General features: G+C 30.1%; 1 protein-coding gene and 1 long non-coding RNA gene across 2 annotated transcripts; one reads left to right on the top strand and one right to left on the bottom strand.

Annotated features, from left to right (window-relative positions):
- Positions 1 to 10,810: 10,810 nt before the first annotated feature.
- On the bottom strand, positions 10,811 to 11,360 carry LOC114373960. Its single transcript, XR_003658498.1, has 2 exons — positions 11,158 to 11,360; positions 10,811 to 11,086 (listed from the first exon to the last, which is right to left on the bottom strand). It is a non-coding gene; the product is annotated as an uncharacterized LOC114373960 (long non-coding RNA).
- A 2,142-nt stretch (positions 11,361 to 13,502) lies between these two features.
- On the top strand, positions 13,503 to 16,002 carry LOC114376613 (uncharacterized protein At4g28440-like). The gene is made up of 2 exons (XM_028334801.1): positions 13,503 to 13,927; positions 15,532 to 16,002. The coding sequence occupies exons 1-2, from the start codon at positions 13,678 to 13,680 to the stop codon at positions 15,720 to 15,722; spliced, it is 441 nt and encodes a 146-aa protein (XP_028190602.1). The 5' UTR covers positions 13,503 to 13,677; the 3' UTR covers positions 15,723 to 16,002.
- Positions 16,003 to 17,156: the final 1,154 nt, after the last annotated feature.

The raw sequence follows: 17,156 nt of genomic DNA, 5'->3' as shown, positions 1-17,156 counted from the left end.
CTAGAAGTCCATATTATTGTGGCTGTGAGTCGTTAACAAGTACTATAGATGGAGTTGATGAAGAGGAGCATGTGTTTAGTGTCAAGTGCGAGGTGAACCAATTGAAAACGAAGTAAAACACAGAAGCGTATGGTCAAACTTCGTTTGATATGAAACGGCAATAATTTCTCTGTTCTCCACCAAGTGAACACGCAAGCTATAGGCTAATAAAAAGTAAAAACACACAAACACAAAACAAGAAATAGACAGGCTCCATTAATAAGTGACAGAACCGCTGGCCATTATTTACACAGATACCTTAGGGGCAAGGAGAAATTCACAGGGATTCTTGCCGGAGCAAATATCTATGAGTTGATTTGAGATTGTGACCTATTTTAGGCTTGGGTCTTTTTCAATTAGGGGTGAAAACAAGCTAATTTTGCCAAAACTAAATGTTTTTTAAATGTTTTTATTCTATTATTATGTTTAGCCCTTATAGAAAAGAAAAACCCTTTATTTACTAAGTACTCTGTTTCAGTTTTTTTTTTATATATAAATAGAGTGACTCAATTTTTAATTTTATAAATTCGACTCAAAAATAATATTCAAACTTTGAATCATTCCATCTTCATTTAATTCCTTTGCTTTATTTGGTTACATGAACGCATAAAATTGGTGACTATATTAAAATTGTTTCCATTCAAAACAAATTTACAAGTGTTCATGACTCAGCTTATTACTAATATTCTTTGGCGCCCTCTTGCACCGATCATTAAACATTGAGAATAGTTAATGCCTTGCATAAAAATATGTTCTTACTTCACTTGGCTGAGAGATGTGTGATTTCTAAAGCGATACAAGCATTTTGTGAAAGTAGACATTAGCATCATTAATAACATTACTGAAAGTTTTTTATCGGTTAAAAAATAATTACTTGTTATATTTTAATGTAAGAAATATATCTGTTTCGAACTAAAATTATTATTATTATTTTCTAAACAACTTCACCCAATACATAAAATAAAAAATATTATTTAGTAACTATGCTTCAAGTTGTTAAAGAAATTAATAGAATATATTGAGCATAACTTAACTGTTATTCTTATAAAAATCTATTTTGTCTAGTCTATGTTGAAAAATTAAATTGATAAATTTTACATTGAACACAAATTTATTAAACATTGCATTTTATCCTTAAAAAAAAATTAAACATTGTATTTTACTAAAATAATTAAAGGAGATACAAGGAAAGCTATTTTGTTTGTGTTTGAAAAAAAACGGAAACTTGCGAAGACAGAGTCAAGTGATCAATTATATTACCTCTAGAAGGGAGGCAGGAGTGAGTGGTCATTTGAGGTTTGGAATTTTTTATATGAATTGTGAAACTTTTTAATAAGACTAAAGGACTTAATCTTATAAAAATATAAATTAAAAATCAAGCTCAACATATATTCGCTACCAAAATATCTTCCATTCTATTTTATCCATGGATGGGATTTTAAATCTAAGCAAGACGTTGATTAACGATTATAATAAATTTGTTTGGCAAAATATTAGTAATAATTTTCACACAGTGGTTGAAAGATGTTGTTGATCTGAGATTATGTCATATGTGGGTTGTCCCATACGGCCACAGAACGTTTGTGGGGTCCACGAAAACGAAAAATTGGGTTTTGACGTGAAATTCTTGCGCGCTATGGTCTGGCTACAAGAATTTCTCTCAATGTCTATCTTTATCCGTACTGTTATTTTAGTTGGCACTTAGCAGCAGCAGCCATAAGGACATGTCCAACACGTGTAAACAACAGAATATGTGAACATTTCGAATTACAACAAGACAACAACAAGACCCGGTAACAATCTTTGGTCATTGGTCCCATAACATTGAAAATGTGATTAACACGTGTTCCCTTTTCCCATTTTTTGACTCAACTAGGGATGTTGGCTGGTTGGCTTATGTCGATTTTGATTAAATTAATTTTCACAATTTTTTTAAATTCAATTGAACTTATTTATAAATGATCTGGTTCAATTTAAATTAATGGGTTACACATTTAAATTTTATGTTTTTTTTCTCCTTAGAACTATTATTTTATATTATGATTCATCTAAATATTTAATACAATTAACACAATATTATCACATGTCTAAAATTAATAAAATTGATTCATTTAATAATATTGACATAATATTCTAAAATATATTGATACAAATTAAAATAAAATATTCTTCAATAAAATTTACTATATTAATTTAAATCATAATTATTTTCTACAAATTAATTTCTTATAATAAACTTTATTATCATCAAATTTGTTATAACTAGATTTGTTGTAATTAAATTTACTAAAACAAATGAATATAATATGATTCATTAATATTATAAACATAACCGAAATAATAAATATAAAAAAAGTAAAATAATTAACGATATACTTGAAAATAATACCTTAAAAAGTTTCAACCTAGTAATTCTAACACTTGAAATTTCAATATTATTTAAAACCAAATAAAAAATTTTAAAAATTTTAATTGATTCAATTTGTTTTTGACCAAATATATAAATTTAAATTCATGATCTAATGTGTACATGAAATATCTGAATAATTCAATTCAAATTAATTTAAATCAATTCATATTCACGAATAACTGTATCCATTAACAACTGTACACTCAACTCATAGTGATAGCCTTCGCATTCACATCATCTTCTTTGTGTGGCTGCGAATTACTTCCACCGTGTTATATTGCACGTCTTTAAAATATTTTTAATTTCTTAATGATATTTTTTTTATCTAAATAGGTAAATAAAATTTCTACTGCATTTTAACGCTTTTAAGATTGAAAACAATTATTTATTATAATGATTTATATAATTATTTTTTTTTTCTGTATTACTAAATGCTAATAAATAATGTGAGACGAAACAATTTTTTATTATATTTAAAAAGAAATCAGAAGAAAGAGAAGGGTTTATCATTTTACAAGAAAAACAAAATCAACCCTGGCTGCTAACTGGGCTATTTCGTGTCAAACGCACACTGCCGTCCTCATTAAACGTGTTGACGAAATATAAGCTTTAATTTCATGTATAAAACAATAATCTTATACTGTATGTGTCTAAACGTACCATCTCTTTAATTGTGTTTTGTTTTTTATTAAAAAGATTTGGAAGTACAATTTTTTAAAATAAAATATAAAAGTTGTTTGTTAAGTATTAATTTGAAAACATATTTAGAAATTAAAATGATGTTTGCTAAATTTATTTTGAAAGTTTTTTTTTTCCTTAATTGCATGATGCGGTAAGAAAAACAGAACAAAAAATAGAAATAATTTATAACTGTTTTGGATTCTAGACCGTCCGATCAAGGTGATCGATGATTATCATGAAGAGAGGATGCTCACTTCTTGACCTAATGCTTAAAGGGTTGTGTACTGTTTTGTGAGAAATGATGCAATTATCATGAACAAAGGATGCTCACTTGAAGCACTTATTGGCCTATATCATCGAAAGGATGAAAGTAACTAGGATGTATGACATAAAAGATTAATCACAATGAACTAAGGGATGCAACCATAGAATGACTTGGTAATTTAGATACACCCCATACAAATACAATACCTAAAACTTGACAAAGTAGACACATTATTATACGAGAATGTTGTGATGAGGCAAAGGGAACATCGCATTTTGATATGTTAGGAAGACGAAGCAACACTGCCAACCAAAGATGTGGTGACAAAGCAAAAGGTGCAGTGCATCCTAATATTTCATGCAAGGGGTCACAAATGTAGCATCGATGTGCATTAGAGATTTGTCTTGTGATATAAGGACAAAAGGGACCACCCACTATGAATAGAAGAAGGGTCACCACCTTTGCTGCGGATTCACGAGTAGGGCAACAACTTGCGAAGGTCTATTCGGGTTACTTCGACTTAGGAACTCCTCCATAGGCAACGACGTTCTTTAGCATAACGACTTTTTATTTTTAAAAATAAACTAAATAAATATAATTTTGAAAAAGAAGTTTCTAATACAAATGTTTTTGTTTCTTAATTATAAATAAAATATGATTGTTAAGAACAATTTTTAAATAGGATCTTTTTTTTTTCTAGACAGGTAAATTGGTTTATAATAAATACTTTTTTTTATAAATTTGGTATTTTTATTTTTTCTCAAGTTTGGAAGAGTTAATTAAATTCTTTTAATTTTGAACCATCACAATATCTACGGCTAGTTCTTATTTTTTGGTAAAGACTAAAATAATTTCTCCTAAATTTTAAATTTAATATGGTTGACAAATATTTCTTAAATATATATTTGTTAGAAAATATCGATTCCTTAGAAAAATCTCAATATCTTAATAGATTTGTGTCAAGTAGAGAATATCAGAATTCATAAAAGAAAGACAACAGGATCTTATTTTTTTCGTTAAAGTTTTTGTAATACTTGCCAGAATAATTTGTTTCTATTTTATTTTTGAAATGAATTCATTGAACTTGGTGAGGCACAGAACAACGGTATCAGACATCCACCCGTAACAAAACCAGAAAGGAGATGCACTAAGATTCAGAAAGTTAACTACCCCCTGTGCCCCCAATAAAAATTTAAGAGCAGCATCAACATTCCACACCTTCAAAAGAAAAAATTGCAAGTCAACCATAAGCAAGTGATATTATTATTTTTTCTATTGTAACCTGCTGGCCGGCCAAGTTTAATTAATTCAACTTGTATACGTTGGAACCTTCCTGATTCGTGTTGGGAGGTTTGATCTTCTTAAATTCTATTCCCATGTGCTCCTTAAACTAACAACAATTTCGACTGCATGAATATTATTGTCAAATTACGACTAAAGCGTACTGCATATCCAAATGTGAACCTATGACTCCATAATAAATTGGCACCGATTTGACATGGAATTCGTTTTTTCCCCTAATTTGTCGCCACTAGGCATTTAATTATAATCTATATATTCAGATTCCTTTGGCATACCTGGTTGAACAAGCATGAATGAAACTGACTTAGTTCCACAAGAACAAAAATCACCATTAAAAACTTGTTCAATCTTCGTGTATGCTTGATATCTAAGCGAAGCTAAAAGTGGAAAATCAAACGAGTGCAAATTACGCTACAAAACGAAAAAATAAAGGCAAATACTGAGTCAAATCATCCATACCCCCCAGGGATAAATAAATACTAAGCATGTTAAGAATTCGATAACTTGAAGGGCAAAAAAAAAAAAATGTTAAAAATATAGAGTTCCTCTTGAAAGTGAATTAGTTGTGTTCAGAAAACAACATGCACCTTAGAACGAGTGCGCATCGCCAATCGCTATCTAAGCCTTCACTTGCCGGGAAAATAAAGGAAATTGACCTGACAAACATATAAACCCAATGCGCAATAATGTTTCTTATTAGATAAGTTAAAAGAAGCACACCCTAATTGAATAAAAATATGTAAAAGCAGTTTTCTCTATTCCTTTTTTGTTAATTCCCCCCGTAGATTTTCAACATAAAATTGCTCGTTAAGTGTAGCCTTAAAAGAATCTAAATTAGGTAGACAAAATTGTTTGAGTGGACTTAATAGTAACCGTGCATCGCATTTAACACGAGTAAGACAGGAAACTGTAAATCCTTTATTACAATATATATTTTTTTCTTCTGAAACCTGTATGGCTTAAGAAAATTATTGATTGAGTTAGCTACGGAAAAGAATCATTACTGTAAAACGCATTTTTTATTTTAAATCGGCCTCCATTAATTTGGATAAAAAAATATATCTGTTTGTATTCCAAAAAAAAGTTTTTTTTATGGAGTACATATATTCTCAACAGGAATTGACAATAAAATTATTTTGTTGAATATTTAACACAATTATATATTTAAGACATAAACTTAAAACCTTTACTTAAGGTTAAACAACTTTATACTCGTTAATTCAATGATCTCCATGTTCGATGGTTAAAAAAAGTTTTTGTTTATGCATACTTAATTAAAAAGTTTTATTATATCAACATGTCATTGACTTAAATGAAATTAAATTTGACTTTTGTAAATAAGATTTTAAATTTAAACTTTATAAATGAAAAAATATCTAAAGGCTCAAAATACTGTCAACATATATACTATTCCATTCTTCTGCCTGAAGTCATGTTGATCTCTTATTACGACGGGATAAAGCTTATCTTTTCTGCATCTAGTTTACAACTAGTCTTGTCTAACTAAGATCTCTCAAAAACTATTCTAAGGCATACCCTTAAGGTGCCATAACATCGTATATATTAGCAACATATAATCCACACCTAATTGATAGGCATGCATCTTATTTATTCACGTTATACATTATGACAAATATTAGTCATTTTTAAATTTATGAATATTGGACATCAATTTCCAGTGAAAAATAGTTTCATTACAGAAAATATGATCAGAATAAGCACTTAATATAGTAGCTAAATGAGCCAACCAGTCTGAAGTAAATTCATACAAATTAGCCCTAATTATTAATATCAGTAGGAATCACTTTTATTTTATTATAAATATTGGGTTGAATTGAGTGGATCTTATTTAAATAAGAATTTCTTTTCCTTTTTTCTTATTTTTTATAAATAAATAAAAGATTCGATAGAAACTAAGAAAATAAAAAAAATAGTTTAGGGTTTGGGTCTGGCTTTGGGGGCATTAATTATCCGTTTGTGTCTTTACATAAGCTATCATGACGGGCTCGTTCTACACCCCAAATAAAAACAAATTTCGGCTCATTTGGGTGGGCTTTTACAAGGTCCGTAAAACAGTAAGGTGCATGGATAAACGTAGTTTTGGGTGGTGCACCCAGCACCCGTGGTGAAATGGCAAAATTGCCCTTCACCCTAATACTATAAAAACTCAATTTTTTGTCCGTGCGCCGCTTCTTCGTCTCCTACGCCGCTTCTTCTCCTCCGACGCCGCTTCTTCGTCTTCCTCTTCCTCTTTCATCTTCGTCTTCCTCTTCCGCTTCCTCTGTTGGTGCTCGTTGATTGTTTCTCTTCCACCGTTGGTGCTTGTTCCTCTTCCTCTGTCACCGTTGGTGCTTGTTGCTCTTCGTCTTCCGCTGTGCATTGATGCTGTGCCGCTAGGGAAAGCTTAAACCATGAACCAGAATAGATCACGTGTCGCCCTTCTTCGTTTCCAACAAAAAAATTGACATTTTTTAGGAAAAACTCATACGTATCAACATCTGTATGGTTTTTTTTTTTTTTTTTTTAATAAATTAAAATTTAAGAATGAATTGCTAAAATTAAGATGCGATTTTTTTTAATATATTAGTTAGTACTAAAATTAAGATTAGATGGTGAAACAATTCATTTTTAATATTGTTATAAAAAATATGGAAATCAAAATTTAATATATAAGATAATGATTTAGTAATTATAAAAATATATTAAAAATATTGAAACTAAAATTGTTATATATTTGATTTAGTAGTTATACAAAATATTAAAATCAAAATTTAAAATTTAAAATATGATAAGATTGTTAACTTAAGATAAAGATTGAAATCAAATTTTAAAATATATTAGTTATTACTAAGATTATATTATATTGCTAAAATTAAGATTAGATTAGTGAAATAATTAATTTTCAATATTGTTATAAAAAATATAGAAACCAAAATTTAAGATATAATCAGATTGTAAGTTTAAGATAATGATTTAGTAGTTATAAAAAATATTTTAAAAAATATTGAAACCAAAATTTAAGATTTAAAATTTATTTATGAATCCATATGTTTTAATTTTTTTTAGATTTTTTTTTTCATTTAATTAATTTACAAAATTTGATAATTAAACAAATTTGATATTTAATTGAATGATGTATTTAAATATTTATTATAATGATTAAAAATAAATAAATATGATATTTTTTTACATATATAAATACTTATTAAACCTATCATTTTTATTTATAATTTATATATGTAAATAAATTAATTATTATATAAAAAATAATCATCACAAAATTTATTATGTAAATTTACATATACATTAAATTTAAATTTAAATTTTAGTGTTATATATAACGACACTATTTACGTATAACATAATGTGTCTATTAGCTCAGTTGATTTGAGTGTTCTATAATGTAGGTGACACAAGTTCAATTCCTTTTTGGGACACTAATTTTAAATTAAATCGTAAATTATATTTTTGAAAAAAAAAAAATCTTATGGACCACGTACGGATTAACAATCCGTATAATCTGTGAAAAAGTAAAAGACATTTTCGTCTTTTCACTTATTCTTGGTTGTCTCAGTAAAAATGTTGGGTGCCCCTAAAAAGTCCTGATAGTTTTCTATGTGTTGTTTTTGTAGTTTGTTGTTTGTTTTTTGTATTTTGTTTTTGTTTTTGAGGAATGATGCACTTAGTGTTTTAGTCATTGATTAATTTGACTTTTTAAATCATTGAACATGACTTGGAATTATGGAATAAATTGCTTAAAATTATTATAAAAAAGTATATCACATAAGTTGTTCACGATTTTTGGCTAAAATCCACAACATAAATACCAGTTTCAAAAGTTATTCTGATAAATTCATCCAAACTGGGGCCTTATTATTAACTACACCTTGCATTCATTAAATCATGCTCCACTTATTTTTGGGTTTTAAAATGTTTTTATGTTTGATACAAAATCAAAACTATTAGAACGGGCCTAGGCCCAGCCCAATTAGTTTAACCTTATCATATAGTGGACCCCTGGCTCGTGTGAAAAATTCACGAATACTTTTTATTTATTTTAGACTTGGAGCATCTTCTAGACTTCTAAGATACGAAATTAACGAAGTATTTTTAATAAAAGTTTACTTAAAATATAAAAAAATGAAATAAGAGATTCAAAGGAAGCATTCATATTCCGAGGAAAGAAACAAAAACATCTTAAAAGAGCTGAAAGAGCCTAAGAGAGCACTCTTGCACCTGAAGCTACACAAACAAATTGAAAATTCAAATACAGCCAAAGGTGATCTCCATTGGGAGATCTTTATCGCTTATATATATATATATATATATATATATTAAGAATCTTTATTGTTAAGATTTTTTTATTGGAGCAAATTTTTGTGAACTATCTGTTAAACATTGGTGCTTAACATGTGAGTGAGGCCGAATAAACCACTTTCAATAATAAATAATATTTATACAATTAAAAAATAAAAATAAGATATATTTATAGGATAAAAATAATAAATGTGTAATGATGAGACCCATTCAAGATGTGTAGAAATTAAATAGTGAAAAAAAAGAGATGTTGAGTTGAAGAGAAGAGTTGTTAAATTATAAAGGGTAAAAAGAAGTAATGATAACTGTGACAATCATTTTTTTAATATATAATTATGACATCCTCGATATCCTATTTTATGATCTAAAGTCTACAGGGCACCAAGTGCCAAAAATTAATGTAGCCTTGCATACAAGTATTCTGTATTGGGATTTAAAAGGTTTTTAAGCTTGTTATTAAAGAAAACAATATAGATTTCCTATGTGTCAATTGACACCAAACATTGGGTTTTCCTTCTCAAATTAGTTTTATGCAATTATACAAAATCACTTCTAACCTCAGTGTGCTCGTGTTAAGATGTATTGCAAACTTGGTTTTGCACAATCTTAATTGTGTATATAATTTAATCGGTTAAATTAGGTTTAAATTGAAGTAATTTATGTATAAAAGAGGCAAAACGAATATTATTAGTAATTGTAGGCAAGACTTAATACAAGTGTGTCAAATCAAACCAAATAGTACATAAATTAAGTTTTTGTACACCTATGCTCTGAAATTAAGTTTTGTAGTAAAACTTAATATTAATATCATAGACTTGTTTTGGCTCAACACCGATTTTAGAGTTGAAAAATCCTGTTTGAGACAGGATGAAAAAGTAAAACCATACATCTTGAAAAATGGCCGAAGGCAAGTTTAGTGTTGCAATTGCAAACATGGGGTTTGAGCCATGCAATAGTGTATATTGCGTAAAAGAGCATAGATGGACAAAACATTAGGCCCTGGAAACGAAAACAGAAAGCACAATTCTCATTGAAGCAGTATGCTCAAAGAATTAGAGTAACAATAAAAAAAAGTATGGTCAAAGAATTCTAGGAAGAAACAAGTTTCAAAGGCATAAAAAAGATAGCTCTGTACTTTCCATTATGTAATGAAAATGATCTCCCCCCTCCTCATGGTTCATCTATACTAAGGTTCACTCCACGCACTTCAGGTTTCAGAAGAACTAACCCCTTGTTTTTATGAATTGTCTTTGATAGTCTACTCATTGAATTGTAGATTACAACAAAACCGTTAACTCAACAAGTATTCCTCTTCCACAAAGCGACACTATTCAATTATATAGTTACATAGATATAGGTTCTTAGTGTAGTATTTATTATTTTGAACCTTTCGTCTCATAAGCTTATTGCTTTCCTGCGACCAAATTGCAAAAAATCTAAAACGAATAAGGACGGAGTGGAAAAAAACAAAAGTACTTCAACTTTCAACTTATGTGTTCAAAAGGTGAAAGAGGAAGTGAAGGTACCAAACCAAACCACCAAACCAATGGAAGATGGCAGAGTACTTCACCACACCCAACTCTACCAATAATTAATGTTACAAATTCCGGAATTTGAACATATAACGATTTGTCACCTGTAGGAAATTATAGCCCCATTTCCCATACTCACAGCATATATATATATATGCCACAAGATCATGGTATTTTGTATTTTCAGAGCACCATAGATGGTTGGCATTGGCAAGTTGAGAGAAATATATATATAAATAGACATTTAACATTTATTCATTCTGATAAATAAAAGCAAGCTGGATTTTTTATTGATGCAATAAATAAAGAAAATATTACAAGAATAAGCATTCATCTGGGTGAAGAAGATATTCAGAGCTTCAATTTAATTTATTTGCGACATACATCGTGGTCCATCCTATTCCTACGCTAAAAAGCTAAAATATTTACAAAAGCGTGACGGAAGGTGCAAGTAATAGCAGACAACATAGTCTGCTCTGCTCTGCTTTGTTGATTGTTCTGGTCACGACTCTACTCTACCACACAACGAACCCCAAGAAACTGCATGCAGTGAAACAAAATAAGAGGTAGCCATTAATTAATTTGCAGAATGAAGAAAAATGAGTATGTACCTGAGAGAGAGAGAGAGAGAGTGGAGAGCAATGTGTTGTTGGGTGAGAGCATGGAAAAAGCCACTCCTGTGCAACCTAACACCAACACTTCCATCATCTTTAATTTCTTTCTACACAACAGTTAGCTTATCAGGTTCAGAGGCAGATAAGGGTTATGGTTAACAAAGCACAACAATTAGAATCATTTTAAGAGGAAAAGGTCGGTTCAGTGCATCGCTCCTTCCTCAATATTTTATACACCATTATCTAACAACCATCAATTCACCAAAAAGTAATAAAATGAAACAAAATAAAGATTTAATTAACTTATCCAATTTAGTCCCTATAGTTAATAAGTGACTTTTTTAGTCTCTCTAGTTTATCTTTTAATTCTTAATAAGTCCTTACCGTTAAAATTACTGTTAACTTATTGTTGCAAAACTCCCTCGCACCGCATCCCACCACAAAACTCCCACCGCATTTTCAATTCATCTCACTCTCGGCCATTGTCGTCCATTGTTGGGAATTAAAACTCATTGTAATTTGCTTCAACCAAGTGTTGGCCAGACATTTAAAATGATTCATGCTTTATTGCGAGTAAATTAAAACTAGTAATTTAAGAAGCATGAATTAAAACTCTATTGTTGTAATCAACTGAAAACCAAACGTGTTCTTCTTTAACAGAGGAAGGCAGGTTAAGGTACCCAGAGCTCATCAAGGTTGATTTATTGCGAGTGTGGAAGGAGTTTAAGGTTATTTATGTCATGAACTGAAAGGAATTTGGGTGCGAGATGTCGTGCGGTGTAAGGTGCTATGCGTGCGAGAACACACCTGAGGTTCTCTTGACAAAATAAGGTAATGGTGTTAAACAATTTTAATGGTAGAAACCTACTTGAAATTAAAAGATAAACTACATGGATTAAAAAAATCACTTATTAACTATAGGGACTAAATTAGATAAGTTTAAAAACTATTGGAAATAAATAAATAATTAAACCTAAAATAAAATATTGTTTAACAGGCCAGCTATATTCTCAATTATTTCCAAGGATTTTCGTATGATTTAGGTTTTGATTACCCATAAGGTACCTTAAATAAAAACATAAAAAATTGAATAAACAAGGAATAATCTTGCTAAAAAGCTCATCAATATTTCACATCACTGATGTGATAATCCATTGTAACAAGTTTGTTATTTTTTTTTTATCCAAGATTTTCTGGTTTGAAATTATAGGTATTTTCAGGTGGCAAAATTCTTCAATCAAATACTCAACATAATTGTATATTCATAATAACTCAAATTTAAAATAGTTTTTTTTTGAATGAATAATCACAAGTTAAATTAAAACAACGTACACCAATTAATCTATGATCTATGATAATATATAGAAGTCAAAGCACAGAGTGTGTGTTGGCAACTCAACAATATTTTTTATATTCTTTTGCCACATAAATACTTTTGATATCAACTTCTAATTCATTTCCTCTCTTTCTACTCATATGGAGAAGGGAAATTCTTTTCACCAACATGCATGGAATTTGCTTAAAATTTTCAAATTAATGAGACTTGGCAGTTACATTATTGATAACATTTATTAATCACTCAAAATAGTTCTCAACTAATTTAATGTGCAAACAATATTTTTTTATGCATACAAATAACAATTTAAAACTTTCTATACATAGTTTAATAATAATAATAATAATAATAATAATAATAATTAAATGATGACTAATTTTTTAATTTTTTAATGATTGAAAGGAAAAAACTTGACAATGTAAAAATTTGTACTTGATAAATTATATATATCATTAACGTATTTGCTTTTTATACAATCAAATAATTAAATTTTTTTATAAAAAAATAAAAATAATTTGAGGTATAACTTTGTAAATTGTTATTATAAAGATAAAATAATTTATCATACTTGACCATTTATAAATAAACGATAATATATATATTTTATAATTACATTCTAATAAAATTCTAAAAATAATATTAAATATTGTGAACACAAAAAAGATAATTAATATAGAATTTTATCTGAATACATTAATTAACAATGTAAATGCTTTTTGCATTGATGCTCGAGGGTCTTATTAATTAGTAACTTTAGGTATTGATTAAAAAATTAAAATGATAAAATATTTATGAGAGAAATTATAAGAAAGTATAAAAAAATTACAGAAAAATTAATTTTTCATATCTAAAAATATTTTTTTCTTTTAATTCTTTAATCAATCTTTCAAGAAACTAAAATATCATTTGTAAAGTATTGAAATCAAAACTAATCTTTATGAAAAACATTGAGAAACTTAAAATATTTTACCCTAAAAAAGTAATGTGAGAAACACAGTCACGTGAGTGTGACGATAGGAGTGGAAACGACGTGTCGCTTCAATTTGAAGGGAAGTGCAATGGAACGTGCGAAAAAAGTGCATCAATCTGGTAGTTCTTCTGGGTAGGGCTTGTGAAAGAGTCTTACAGAGAAGAGTGAGTGTGTGTGATAATAATTGGGATCAACTAATCAATCAATTTGAATGGCATCATCCAATTCGGCTCAGCTAGAAGGGAACAAACCCGCAAAGAGAAAACCCGTGTTCACCAAAGTGGATCAGCTCAAACCTGGAACCAACGGTCACACGTTGGTGGCTAAGGTCTTGTCCTCCGACACCGTCGTACACAAACCGCGACCCTCTTCCGCCCACAACCTCAAACCCACTGTCATCGCCGAGTGCCTCATCGGCGACGACACCGGCACCATCGTCTTCACCGCTCGCAACGAACAAGGTACTCCAATTTCACCTACCCATCTTCGTAATTTTTTTTTTCGAGTTATGATAATTTCCCAGTTATCAAAACCAAAAATTTCCATGTGAGCACTGTTTTATTTGTCTCAATTTTTAGTTTTTTTCATTTGGGGCTTTTCTGTTTTCGATCTGCATTGTTCTGGGGTTTGTGAGATTACTGTTTCATTTTCAATGATTCATCTCAAAGTCGGAATGGGAAGGTGTTTCGTTTTCAATTATGCATCTGGGTCTATCATGGTGGTGACTGGTGAGTGGTTCTTAAGTGGCTGATTCAAGAGATAAGATAAGCTTTCATTCCCAAATATTTTTGGTTGGCAAGCATGATACCCTGATAGTTTTTAATCCTAATCATTTAGATGCAATCTTTTTCTTCTGCTTTATTGATCTTAAAACAAGGGGTTTGATTCAGTTATTTAATGTGTTAACCAGCATAGAATTGATATATTCCTGTGCCTCTTATTCTGTTCGTGTGATGAAGGTTGAATTTTGATTGTATGTCCCCTCAAGGAGTCAAGGTGTTGATGTGAACTATGAATCTGATATGATAGTCTGGGTGAACCTTATTGTGGGAATGAAAGTGTGATTGTGGTAATTGGAGAGTGGTAACAACATGGTTCCATTTCATGCGTTTTGTGATGGAAAAAAGTGTTGTCAGAAGGTGACACTCACGAGATCAGGTGTCTTAATTTTAGTTTTATATTCCAAATCCAAACTACTTCTATCAAAGTTTTTGGTTCATGCTCGTTTGCACCCATTTAATTATTTTTACCTGGGTCTAACTTTTTGTTATTATTTCTCTAGTTATTTCATGATCTCTGATGTTCATGGGATTGCATAACCAGGAATGCCCCTTTCATCAGCTTTTTTCTGCAAGATTAATTTTTGCTTCTTTGAAACACGGGGACTTTGTCTTATATTTTACTGTGTCTACACTGATGATCAACATCTTGGCTTTGGTTTTGTACTTTTCCAGATGCACATTCTTGAATAACTTCACACTCTTTGTTATTGCCTTCTATTTTATTGTTTTTTATTGACAAATGTTAATTGTTAACTTGTTAGTTTTCATTAGCAGGGGGATTTAACCCGCGACCTTTCATCCCTTCCCTTCTTTCTTAACCACCCAACCAATCTTAAATCTCTATTATTTTTTTATTGTAGTTTGGTAAATTTATTATGTTTTGATAATAGGATCCCGGGAGTTAGAAAATGGTGATGATATCTTTAGACTTTGTTAGGAACAATGACAGGAAGGAAAATGGGAGCAGGGTTATGAAAGTTTGATGCATATAGACAAGATATTCATGTGACATTTGCTTATTTCACTCCTTTTCTCATTCTTTCCATTTTCACCTAGTAAAACCTTAGTAATGAGTTTAATTTGTTTGAAGATCTCATACTCTGTATGTATGTATAAGCATTTGTGCATTGAGGGAATATTTTTTAATGGAAGTTACATTGAATGTATTTCCAAGGTAGGTAATATGCATATTGAATCTATTGATATATGTACAGGCAGAAGATACAAGGCTCCAATTAATGTTCTATGTATGTGATAAGGTGGCCTTTTTTTCTCCTGTGCAGTTGATATGATGAAGGCTGGAGCTACAGTAATTATTCGCAATGCAAAGATTGACATGTTCAAGGGATCAATGAGGATGGCTGTTGACAAATGGGGCCGTGTTGAGGTAACTGATCCTGCAGATTTTGAAGTTAAAGAGGATAACAACCTATCTCTGGTTGAATATGAATTGGTGAACGTGGTTGAAGAATAATCCCATAGAAGAGTGCAAAAATAGCTTTATGATTTGTTTATGGTGCAATGGATAATCCCTAAAGGTAAAACTTAACTGGTAATGGATGGTTGGTATACATTCTCACTTTAATTAGCCTGTATTTCCCCTTTAACATGCTTGACATTTTGAGTTAAGTTGATGTCACTTGAACAGCCTTTGTGTCAAGCGATCAATATCTGCTATTATCTTCATCAGCAACTGTATTCAATGATCTTAAGAAAAGTATAATATTTTGTTAATATAATTATCCTTATCACCATACCATGTTTTTTTGCAGTTTCCTGTGCTTTGACCTGCACTCTATTATGTATTGATATACATAGGTACGAGCTGTGTTCACGTTAATGTAGTAGCGTAATCATTATTTATGTCTTTTAGCTCAATTAAGAAGAAAATATAGTTGTTAAATATTTGGGTTAAAATTAACAGTCCATAAATTCTGTTTTGGCAAAATGAAATTCGAAGATCACAGAATCATTATTTCCCGCTCATAAATAGTGAATATTTTCCCCATGTGTATGATAAGGAAATTTTATTCTCTACTATAGACCTAGTATCTTGAATTTGAAACGTTATGAGGCAATTGAAAATTAAATTCTCATTCGTTAGGCTAGAGTCCTACTAATTACGACAATGGTAAAAATTTTGTTGCCAGGAAAATTAGCGTACATGTAATCCAAATTTATTGGTTTGATTGCATTGAATTTTGAACCCTTACCTATTGATTAAGGACCCCAATCAGCAAACCACAAGATGAACTGGCAAGAGTTGTTCCTCGTCTTTTATACATACCCCATTTTTTAAGGTATCACATTTGCATGCTGCAGATTCATTGCGTCTCGTTTAGTCACTTGTGCCTTGAATTTTCTTCTAATTTGGCAAAATAAAAAAAGGTGTACTGTTCATTGTTTGTAGTACTAAAATGGATAAATCACTTTTCTATATCAACCTAAAATTTCAAAGCTTATTTATTCTCCATGTCAACCTAAAGTACAAAAATGTCTCTAATATGCACCAAACATAAAAAAATGGTACATCAATTCAACCTCTAATTTTAACTTTATATTGTTTATTAATTTATGGAAATTCATCTTTCCCTTTTTAATGTCCCTAAACAATTGGCCAAGGAGTTATCAGAATCCAAGGTTATCTTTTCTGACCACCACAACCATCCTCCACGCACACCTTCCACGAGGCCATGGTGCCACCACAAGCAGAATTTGCGAGGCAAGCCAGAAAGGATGAGAGGAAAAGGTGTAATGATAGTGGAAATTTGACACAATATAATTGCATTTCCGTGGTTGAGGTCAAGGGGTGAAAGGATGAGTAATGACGGTAACAACATAAAATTGCCATTTTATCTTTTTTTCTTCTTCTCTTGTTTTAATTAAAACTATTCATTTATTTTTATTG

Source organism: Glycine soja, chromosome 11 (assembly GCF_004193775.1).
Source record: "Glycine soja cultivar W05 chromosome 11, ASM419377v2, whole genome shotgun sequence".
NCBI classification, from domain to species: Eukaryota; Viridiplantae; Streptophyta; class Magnoliopsida; order Fabales; family Fabaceae; genus Glycine; species Glycine soja.
The sequence above is the reverse complement of the archived record's forward strand: the minus strand, read 5'-3'. Positions and strand labels throughout refer to the sequence as shown.